This window comes from Vigna angularis, chromosome 4 (genome assembly GCF_016808095.1).
Source record: "Vigna angularis cultivar LongXiaoDou No.4 chromosome 4, ASM1680809v1, whole genome shotgun sequence".
Lineage (NCBI taxonomy): Eukaryota > Viridiplantae > Streptophyta > Magnoliopsida > Fabales > Fabaceae > Vigna > Vigna angularis.
In genome coordinates this window covers 34717168-34728649 of record NC_068973.1, presented here as the reverse complement: position 1 = coordinate 34728649, position 11482 = coordinate 34717168, and the positions used below count along the sequence as shown (strand labels likewise).

The 11482-nt window shown below is 28.9% G+C and overlaps 2 protein-coding genes across 4 annotated transcripts; one reads left to right on the top strand and one right to left on the bottom strand.

Annotated features, from left to right (window-relative positions):
- Positions 1 to 1282: 1282 nt before the first annotated feature.
- Positions 1283 to 4425, top strand: LOC108321781 (protein PEROXIN-4). Of its 2 annotated transcripts, XR_008248450.1 has the most exons (7): positions 1294 to 1453; positions 1546 to 1582; positions 1864 to 1983; positions 2067 to 2195; positions 3398 to 3527; positions 3875 to 4014; positions 4098 to 4425. XR_008248450.1 is itself a non-coding variant. In XM_017553634.2 (6 exons), the coding sequence occupies exons 2-6, from the start codon at positions 1577 to 1579 to the stop codon at positions 4184 to 4186; spliced, it is 474 nt and encodes a 157-aa protein (XP_017409123.1). In that variant the 5' UTR covers positions 1283 to 1453; positions 1546 to 1576; the 3' UTR covers positions 4187 to 4425. The 2 variants fall into 2 exon arrangements, 1 of the variants encoding a protein (XP_017409123.1); XM_017553634.2 differs by lacking the exon at positions 3875 to 4014 and having other exon boundaries at positions 1283 to 1453.
- Positions 4426 to 7468: 3043 nt separating this feature from the next.
- On the bottom strand, positions 7469 to 11071 carry LOC108318770 (uncharacterized). Of its 2 annotated transcripts, none has more exons than XM_052877172.1 (14): positions 10832 to 11071; positions 10669 to 10742; positions 10454 to 10570; positions 10348 to 10377; positions 10126 to 10269; positions 9781 to 9867; positions 9288 to 9341; positions 8823 to 8916; positions 8677 to 8747; positions 8520 to 8589; positions 8331 to 8383; positions 8075 to 8168; positions 7872 to 7969; positions 7469 to 7786 (listed from the first exon to the last, which is right to left on the bottom strand). In XM_052877172.1, the coding sequence occupies exons 1-14, from the start codon at positions 11031 to 11033 to the stop codon at positions 7697 to 7699; spliced, it is 1278 nt and encodes a 425-aa protein (XP_052733132.1). In that variant the 5' UTR covers positions 11034 to 11071; the 3' UTR covers positions 7469 to 7696. The 2 variants fall into 2 exon arrangements, with proteins under 2 accessions (XP_052733132.1, XP_052733133.1); XM_052877173.1 differs by having other exon boundaries at positions 8823 to 8913.
- Between the last annotated feature and the right edge of the window lie 411 nt (positions 11072 to 11482).

The following is an 11482-nucleotide window of genomic DNA, read 5'->3' as shown; positions in this document are numbered from 1 at the left end:
TTCTATTTATAATTTTTTTTGTTCAACTGATAATCTAAATTTTTTATAATTTTCACTCAAGTTTCTGTAGTTGACTGTGTAATCTAACTATTATTTTACATTAACATTGTATACATCTCTACATGGAAAATAAAATAATGATTTAATTGAATTTTAATTATTTTTAATTAAGTTTAATAAAATAATGATTTAATTGAATTTTAATTAAGTTTCTATTTTATTTTTTTTATAAATTTTATTATTTTTATTTTAAAGTTTCTATTACAAAAGTTTCATTCTATTAATTATAATAATTTTTTATATTTTTCAATTGAGTTTTTATAATTAGTTAATATGACGAGACAAGTTGATTTTATATTATTAAACAAAACACTATAAAACTTAAACAATTGAATAAAAAGTGAAATTATCAAACCATAATTATATTAATTACATTGTTTTAATTTTTATTTTACCATTTACTTTATAAAATAAAACAATGTTGTTATTGTTATAAAGATAACTAGAATTTTGCAACTTTTTTTTTATTGTTTAAATATGTGGTGTTGTTTTTGAAATTGCAAAAATAATACAGTCACTTCATCTTAATTGATGGTGGTGTTCTCAAATTTATAAAAAACTTAAAACCTTAAAACTTAGTCAATTCATTTTTATTTTCCATGTCTAGACAATAAACACTAACCTTGCAAAATAAGATGCACTACTTTACTTCAAGTGAAAAAAAAAATCAAATAGTATAAACTCACTTGAAAATATATAAAAGTTTTAAGTAAACAGTAAAACAAATATTTTTAATAAAAACTTAATTAAAACATATAAATTTATGAGAAATTTAAACTTAATTAAATTTAATATTTATAATAAAAATCAAATTACAAAAACAAAATTTTTAAATTTAATTGGAGAAAAGTATCTGCTGTATTTATGAAATTTTATATAAATCTGTCCGATAAATAATTAGTCAATATTTAGTTAAATTATTTATATTTTTGTAACTAAAAACTACACAAAGTAAACAAATTCAGTCTTAAATTAATGATATAGTATCAATGTACTGTTTAAAAATGAAAGAATTTAATTTAATATCTGAATATTAAAAAAATTCAAATCAATTTAATATTAAAACTTTATTACATAATAATATCTGATTTATTACTAAATCAATTCTTTAAACTATATTATAATTATGAAATAGTCCTAAAAACCTTAGCATGTATTTTTCATACATGTTTGCTACTAAATTGGCCATCCATTTTTTCTTATTGAGGGAAACAAACAGGGGTGCTAAATGGGTTCCAGACTATAGTATTATTGGTGGGGTCCATTATTTTAGGGTTTACTTATTGCAGATTTCTATTTTACTTTTTCATTCATTTCCGATCTACAAATCTCCCAACCCTATACATCAATTATTTATATTCTTTCTCGCGAAATCAAAGTCTCGGGAGACCGGGTACGATACTCTGTTCCTTGAATCTTGTTTAAGCTTTCTCAAATTTGTTCAAACTACGCATATTCAAATATATCAATCTCTTAATACTGCAGCTAAATTGTGTTTCAAGGTGCGGAATTCAGTATGCAGGTTCGTTTATCCTGGTATTTTTGTTTTTGTTTTCGTTGTCTGGTTAGAGTTTGTGATGGATGCAACTGTTGCGAGTAAATCTATCTGTGTGAATAGTAGATGGTGATGTGTAATTAATGTGAATACATGTTTTTTTATGGCGTGGGTTATCTGTTGGACTAGGTGTTTTGAATTCACTTGGGTGGGTTGTTTGTACCTGGTTTTGGTTTTGATGCCATCATTTGCATTTGTCTTAAGGTTTATTCTTCAATAATAAGATGTTTGAGATTTTTTAAGTGCAGGCATCGAAGGCAAGGCTGTTCAAGGAGTACCATGAGGTGCAGCGAGAAAAGACTGCCGATCCTGATATTCAACTAGTCTGTGATGAATCTAACATTTTTAAATGGACGGCTTTTGTCAAGGTATGCTGAGTGTTAACCAGGACTTTGTTGATTACGACCTGTTTGTGATGATTCTCACATTTGTTTGTTTTGTTTACAAGTAGGGTCCCTCTGAGACTCCTTACGAGGGAGGGGTGTTCCAGCTTTCCTTTTCTGTTTCTGATCAGTATCCTCTGCAGCCTCCTCAAGTCCGGTTTTTGACAAAAATATTTCATCCAAATGTTCACTTTAAGGTAGGATGGATCTGTCTGTTATGAACTAGCGAGTGTGATTTCTGAGGAAAATTACATTATCCTAATTTTTTCACAATTTTCACTGATGAATGGTTGCTGAAGTTTTCCAAGTGATGCATCGACTTAAAATTATTTATTGATTAGTTTGGTGAACGGAGTTGGAATTGCATTCAAAATTGTAATTCCAACTCCTATTCTGATTTGTTTGGAATTATAATTGCTATTCTGGTTGGTTTCAAGTTATAATTCCCATGTTTGGATTGTGTAAGGAATTAGAGATTAAAATTATAATTCTATGTTTAATTTGAATTCCGTTTTTAGTCATATCTTTTTAATTAGGGGTATTTATCGGTAAGAGTGTAATGGGGGAGGTGAAGAGGGTAGCAATAACTATAGGAGTGGTGGTAGGGATAATGGGTATGGATGTGGCAACGGTGGTTATCAGTGATGGTAGGAGTGGCGGTAGTTATCAATGGGAATGGGGGATGTTGGTGGTAACAATGACTATGACAATTTTGACAATCAGAGGTGGTGGGGGTGACAGTAGAAATTCTTGATAGTAGTAGTAATGCCAATGACAACCACAATGATTGACTGGGGGTGCCATGGCAGAAATTGGTGGGAATGGGGTGGTGACGACATTGATGGGTGGTAGCTGGAGCAACATGGACAGCGGGCACAGCTGAATGGTGAGCATGAATTTAGGAATTGTAATTTAGAGGGTAGAGGTTAGAGGCAGAGATATGTTCGCTTTAATTATATTAGAATTCCATGGAATTGGACTTAAGAATTGTTGTTCTAGTTCTAGATGAACTTCTAAATGTCAATTCCAAATCGAAGCTCCTATTCCATTTCACTGTTTGGTGCTCTTATGTGAATGTTTATAAATATGTGATGTTTATAAATGATGAGTGTTTGTGCTTGGTCTCAGATGGTTTAGTTTCCTTCCCAATGATGAAAAGACCAATAATGCTAACCTTCTTAGTTTAAGAAACCTAATGCATACTATTAATTATCCCCTTTTCAGTTTCACAACTAATTAGAAATTGAAAGCCTTTGATTTGATTTTAATTGCCTGTCCATTATTTTTTTTTTCTTTTTGTTCTGTTCTTTATATGTTAATAGATACATTTTTTTCTATTGGATTTGATATTCTTAACATTTCTCCATGACAATTGGTTTAACATCTAGTAATTTTCCAGACTGGGGAGATTTGTCTGGATATCTTGAAAAATGCTTGGAGCCCAGCTTGGACCCTTCAATCTGTCTGTAGGGCTATAATTGCTTTGATGGCCCATCCAGAACCTGACAGCCCACTGAATTGTGATTCAGGTTGACAAACTTTCTCCTCTCTATTGTTTTCTCATTTGTCTCTTGTGTGGATCAAGAGTTTTTTTGTCCTATCTCTTTCCCCCAACTGACTAGAAAAACTGCAAGAAAGAAACTCGAATTCATTTGATACTCTGTTGTAGTGTACTTGGCCTTGATCATGGGATCTAATTAAATTATATTTGAGGGTTGAAAAAATGCGAAAGCACATTCAATTGTGCTTGAGAGAATGGATGGGAAGTTGGTGCACTAGAATCTGATGTTTCATTTGTTGTCTTTAATTGCTCGTGATGTATGAATTCACATGTATATCACTTGACTTTTGTTGTTGATTAAAAACTATCTACAAGAGCACTTTGGTATTTGCTGGGAAATTCAAGGATTTATTGAGATATTGATGGAAAACTAAAGAACTTCAAATCCTTAAGGTGTCAGCTCAGTCCAAAACTATGCCCTGATGTTTTTTTTTCCATCTAATACGTTAACAAAGGTGAGGATGAAAAACTTGTAATAATGTTGACCAGGATGAAAGGAGATATTTTTTTCTGCCACTTATTTTGTTTGTTGTTACAGGCAATCTTCTGCGTTCAGGCGATGTTAGAGGCTACCAATCCATGGCAAGAATGTACACAAGACTTGCAGCAATGCCAAAGAAAGGCTGAATGATTTTGTATAACTTGTTTAACAAGTTAACAATAGATACAGCAGTTCTTTGGTATAATATTCATTTGTTTGAAATGTATACATTTTAAGACACGATATTGATTGTGTTGATGATGTGTGTTAAAGTAGTAGTAGTAGTGACTTGTACAGATTGTATCCGTTACTCCGTATATCTGGATTCATGCTGGAATTGAGCTCAAATATATTCCAATAATACCTTAAATACTTTAGTTTTAAATAGCCTCATTTTGAACTTGCATTCCATAGTTTGATTCTCAACTATGCTGACGAGCTTGCAATTGCAAAAATTTGAGTCCAAAGCGTTTTAAAAGCGCCTAGATTATACTGAATCAACGGAATCACTTTTAATTGGTACCAGTAGAGGCTTTGAAATACTCTTTTAATAAAAGCGGTTTTTCTTATTGCTTTACCCTTTTTTGTGATTTTTTTTAAGTAACAGAGTGGATGTATTAAAAAACATAATGCTAGTAACTAATAATATTTACTTAATTGAATAGGTTTATATGGTCATTTATGGTTTTATTCTTCCAGTTTCATGGTTACAGGTTTTATATTCATGCAAAAAGAGGAAATAACTTCGTTTATTGAATGTGATAGGAAAGATAGGAAATGAAAAAGGACGATTAAGATAAAATAATTTCATATTAAAATTAGGAAATACATTTGATTAAACTTGATTGGATTATGAGTTTAAGAATAGACAAGAAAGAATAATGGTTACTTTTTATATTACATATAGTTTAAATTTATTATAATTATTATTTATAAAAACTAGTATATTTTATCATTTTTATCTTTAGACATAAAAAAATTATTCCTTATAGATAAAAACTCATTTCATAACGATTTAATATTTTGATATTGAAAATTAAGATATAAAAATAATTTATAAGTTTTAAGTAAAATATGTTTTTTTAATAAAAGTACAATATTAAATTAAACTATTGGCTATAAAAGTAAAAATAATATATACAAAATTACCTTATTTATATCACATAAAAAAAATTACTTATTTAAGTCTCTAAAAAAATCTAATTATCTTAATTTAAATTGTATTTTAATGAGTATTTTCCAATTTCCATTTTAAAGAGGGACAGTGATTAAGAAAAATGACACTTATAACAAATTTAAAATTAAAAGTACCAATCTTAGAAAATTGGTTGAAACCATAATCAGTCTGATTCAACATTTACTGTGAATCACAAGCAGAGATAGTTTTTTCTAACAAAATGGAGTATGTAGAACAAATAAGAACCATTTCTCTTTGGAGATATATCTAACGTAGGTGCTGTAACATTTTGTTATTAGCATTATCTTGAACTAGGAAGATAGATTTGATATGGAAAAAACATTTTGGTTTGTTCATATCATGGCAGATACAATCACAAAAAGAGAATTGAATGAGACAATGAGCCATAGCAAGCTAATTTATAATTTATGAACACGTCTGATGCCACTAGCTAAGGCTTTAAAAACCTGTCAAACCAATAATCAGATGATTCCTTCAGTTGAAATCTTGTTAATTGGTGTGAATCTTCGTATTAGGATACAAATAAAATTTCACATTAAATAAAACAAAATATGAACCTAAATTTATATACATATAAAATATTTTTATTGATTTATTAAAGTGATATAAAAAAATAAATTCGTGAGTACTTAATTCGAACAATGAAAAATGTCTAAGTGAATTATTAACTATCAGCCATTGCTACAAAACTAAAACATTTCTCTTTCTGTCCTTTCAAAACATATTTCCAAACATACCCAAATAGAATCTCCAACTAACTGAGTTCTCATACCCACATTCTTAGTATCAACCGTCTTTCATTCATTTGAGAATATAAGCTTTCCAAAAAGTGTTTTTTACAATTTGGAAAGTCGGAGATGATATAAGAAGAAACTTGTAGTTGACATATTTTAACAAGGTGTATTCAAAATATGATTTCTTAATCGGATTATCAAAAAATATATGATCTAATAAGAGAAAAAAACAATGCAAATTTCACCATGTAAGTAAGTTTTTTTAAAATTAAGTTAGAACTACATCTATATTAATAAAGTTCTTAACTAAATGGGAAAAATATTTTGACAACCCGAATTCTGTATTACATCCATTTAACGTCTTCAAATAATAATAAAATATTAAATTAAAATAGAAAGTAAATCATTGAATAAAAATTAACAAACATGGTTGCGGATGATTGTATAAAATTTGGAGGTTTCAACTTATCACATCCAAAGCCGTAATGTTAATTTGAATAAAAACAATATTTTTTGTACACAAATTAGTTCTCCTAGATCTTAATAACCATTATTCTTCGAGTCTAATTATCAGTTCACAATCACTGAAATAGTAGTCCAACTATTATTTTTATGTTTGGAACTCATTTATAAAGTTATTTGAATTAATTATGGTAATTAATAAGAGACTTGTATTATTAAACTGACTAAAACAACCACAGACAAATTGTAGAGAATAAAGTGAAGAGCTAAATTATCTTACAATTGCATACTTGACCAGTAAAAACAATTATAACTAGTTTAACGTCTAAATAAAAAATATTAACTAATATAATTAAGATAAAAAGTAATATTATAAATTGATATCGTACACTAAAAATTTAACCATTTTCATTAATATTTTACATATAATATTAAATTTAGTAATATAAACTAATAAATAACAAAATAAATAAAGTACTAAGATATACTATACTAAAATAAAATAGGTCAACATTTTAAGGATTTCAATTTTTAACTAATTATATCCTATGTTGTACTTTCTATTTGTTTATATTACATATGATTTTAATTATTATTATCATTTCTCAAAATTAATATATTTTATCATTTTATCTTCAAACACAAAACCTTTATTCCGTATACGTTACTTATACATTAATTGAAACCATAACAATTCTAGTTTATCTAATTTATCCGGAATCATTAAGAGACATATAAAATACGTTTGACATATAAAAAAAATTATTCATTATTTTTTAAGTTTAAAAGTTAACATATACTAAATTTTCAAATATAGACGAATTTGAATTTTACATCAAAATTCAAAAAATAAAAATAAAATAAAATAAACTCAATATTTTACGTTGAACTAGAATAAATATTCTATTAGAAAAAAATATTTTGATTTGCCGTAAAGTTTTTTAATACACTTCTTATATGGTGTATCTATGTGTTCAATACATATTAAACATTAACATGCATACAACACTCGTACATTAAATATCAATAAAGTGTTAAATTTAAAAGACATTATTTTATTATTATATAATTTTGATAACATCGTACATAGATAGACGTCCTACATTTAGAGATTACACAAGTGTTCGTTTTCAAGGTGTATACCATTATCTATGATAGATGTCATGAGACCCAATAATCTAAAAAAGACAATGGACATATGGGGACACTAGCTAAGGCTTCTTTAAAAAGCTAACTTCGTTTCCAATATGCGAAGACGTGAACTAAGGGTTTAAAAACCTATCAAACCAATCAGCTGATTCCTTGAGTTGAAATGTGGTTAATTGGTGTCCAACTCCAGGTTCTGCAATAAACTGCATGTAAAAGCTACCAATCATTCTGATGAAGGAAGTCACTGTTATAATGAATATTTTTCTCACCAAAGTGACCAACAAATACCTTAAAATTATCTACACACTGAAAAGCTTGGTATGCCTGAATAGCCTTTGACCTTGTAACTTCCAAGCCTGCAACGGGACACTGTGGATCTTCCGCACCTACATTTCCCAAAACCCAACCAAATGTTTCAGTTACAAATATTCACAAAATAATTAAATAGGGATGGATGCCTGCTTTATATATGAAAATCAAAAATGTCTTACCATTGATAATAAGCAATGGACGTGGTGCTATAGCTGGAATTGAATAGGGCGCATCAAATTCCGAAGTTAAACAAGGACAAACATGATCAAATACCTTATCAGAAATATTAAATTATGTCATCAGTTTCTAGTATCCATTTTCCACAACTTTAAAGTAATTCGAATAAATCATGTTTTGTTATACCAATAAATCAAAGCATAAAGCAATTAATTTGGAGAAAGAAATTGGAATTGATTGCAAACAAACTCGGCTGACCTTCTCCACTACTTCTTTGTCCATACGATCTTTACACAAATTATGACGACCCACTGCATCCAACAACATTCTTCTCACTTCACCATATAATTTTATTGGATGTTTATGACGAGTTGTTTTAAACTTCCTTAAAAAATTTGAAGAATTTATTACATGTTCATATGAAATCATAAAACATGTGTTCCATACCTTCAAACAAAATCTCCATACTATCAACTTGACCCTTCCATTTATCGTTGTCTATGGCCCATTGAAATCCCTGCAATATATAGGACATAAGTTTTCGGGTCGTTGTTTCAGAAACACAATTCTCTAAACAAAAGCTCCATTCAATCATTCAGTGTACCCGAACAGCAATCAGAGGAACAACCACAGAATAGCGAGTATCAGCAACTGCAGCAAACCATGCATGAATTCCTGCATCATCCAATAATTATATATACAAATTATGAACCATATCAAACAAGTTCCTTTCAACATCTCTCAACCAACCTCCAAGTGATATTCCGGTGATTCCTATTCTAGAAGGATCTATATCCTCTCTTTCTGTTAGATAATCTGCCAATCTCATCAAGTCGCAAACCTGCTACAACATGAAATAATACACCATTATTTTTTAACCCAACAAATCATAATCTTAAAACACTTTTTGGACCAAATCTCACTCGAGAACAGCCGTCACAGAATGATGATATCACATTGACAACCAAATAATCTTTAATTAATCTAATATTGAAGGTTTTAACTTATCACATCCAAAATGGTAATGTTAATTGATAAATAACAAAGAGATTGGTTATATTTATAATATAAAGCAGTTTGGTTCAGTGATGTAATCACAAACTAATAAGTGTAATATAATAATTATTATCTAATCTCAAACTAACCAATACAAAACAATAATTTTAATAATGTCATGCTAACAGTGCATAATCATTAAAGTCAATAAGAAATTACCGGTTCATATATGAATGGCGACGTGTCAACAAAACTCCACGCATAAGTAAGTGCCTGAATATTTTATTTTTTTATGGTAGAGTTGCCGCCAAAACAAATAAAAGAAAACATGGTTAGTTTTAAATTAAAAAATATTATTTGACACATTTAAATTTTTTATATTCATTTTGCATTATTCTTCTTTACTTATATATATAACTTCTTTTTAACTTTCCCATCTTAATATGTAAGCAAAAGAGAGTCCATTTCTTTCTATATATGAACAACACAGCAAACATAAAAATAATCTCTTTTTATAGATAAATCAGTTCTCCTAAAGTCTAACCATTATTCTTCAAGTCAAATTTTTTGTTAACAAGTTTTTGATAATTTTGATATAAGTTAGAATAATACCTTTTTATTTTAATAAATATTAAAATAGTTAATCTTTATTTATTATTATTGTTTCAAAAAATAGACACAACTCATACGTTTTTTCTTGAGAAGCACGTACATCTCTATAGGCGTGTGTGTACATGGCACGTTCTCCATGGTAACATGCATCCACCGCAACGGCTATATATCCCCGCGAAGCATACGCCTAAAACCAGAAAAACAACATACTATAAAAAAAATGATTATTATTATAATAATTATTGAAATAATAAAAAATATTAAATTATATAATAAATTTCATAAAAAGTAATTACGAAATTAAATAGTTTTATCATAGATAATGTATTTATTTTATATGTGAATATTTCTTTTATTATAAAGAGTTGTTTAAATTTAAGAAAAAATAGTAATGTATATATATACAAAAAGGTGTAGGAAACAGATAAGGCGCAGCAGCAACAACCTTAAGCAATGGACGGAAGAACTCTTTGTTTTTATTCATATCGTGAAGAAAAACAACCGCTGGCCTTTTCTTATGGTTATCGCTTTCCTTTGGTTTATAAATTAACACCGGCACCCATGGTATCCTTCTTCTGGATTTAACATCCTGAGATCCAAAATCAATGAACCAAAACATCAAATCAGAATAAGAACTCCCAAGAAAAAGAATTAATTACTGACCTACCTCATAATCAGTAGCGTCGGCGAATTGCTCCTGAACCACAAAATCAAATCATTAACAAAAATACCGATTCAAAATTCAACTCCTAAGAAATTGATTAGTGACCTACCTCATCACCAGATTCACTACCTTGATTCCAGTTCATAACCAAGTAGAAGTTCTCCTCCTGAAGCAACTCTTCAAGGTTCTCTCTGTCCACCTTCGGACACGATTCCATTATCTCCATCTATAATTTTCAGCCGATTCAACCACCAAGACATTGAAAATTAAGAAATAAACAAAAAAACAAGCAAAAGACGTTGCAAATGTCAGTAATCACAGTACCTCTTCCTTCGTCGGAGGAGAGTTTTCATAATAAGGAGACACCACTTTCCTGTAATGACGAACCTTGGGAGGAACTGATCAAGCATCATAAATAAGAATGAGATTCAATTAAACGAATCGTTGAGAGATTGTGAAAGTTAACTAGTGAAGTCGATTGTTATACATTCACAATCTCGTCTATTACTCCAACGAATTTCTCGAAGGAGCTTGAATCGAAGCTTGCTATGAGCTTCTTCAATGGCTTCTTTTTCCGCCATTTTTGTTTGGGATTTAGGTTGAGAGTGAGTTTGGGAGACGGTTCTTATAATTACGAGACTTTGACAGTTGGGTTGTAATGATTGAATGTTGAAATTGATGATGAGCATGTGTCAGCTGACCCAAATAATATGGATGAAAGGAAAAATATTAGGTTAATCAAAGGCTCAAGATTATTATTATTATTATTAGTCTATGGCTTAATATATATCCACACATTTTGTTGTCGAGGGTGACGGGTCAAAATTATCAGAATTGTGTCTCTCTTATCCCAATACTCTATTATTAGTTTTTTTTTTTCCTTCCAACAACTTTTTTGGATTAAATAATAAAGTAGACTTTCGGATAAATAAATTTGAATTCACAAGTAAAATTCAATTTTTTAAACTCATTCATATTATCTTAATAAATTTTCGTTAAATTTAATAAAAAAACTTCTTAAATTTTTAATTTAATTTTTATATGACCAGATTTTGTTAAAATGTAGTAATAAATTACATTAGAATAATAATTCATTATAAATATAATATTAAAATTACACACATGTTTTTTTTTTCTA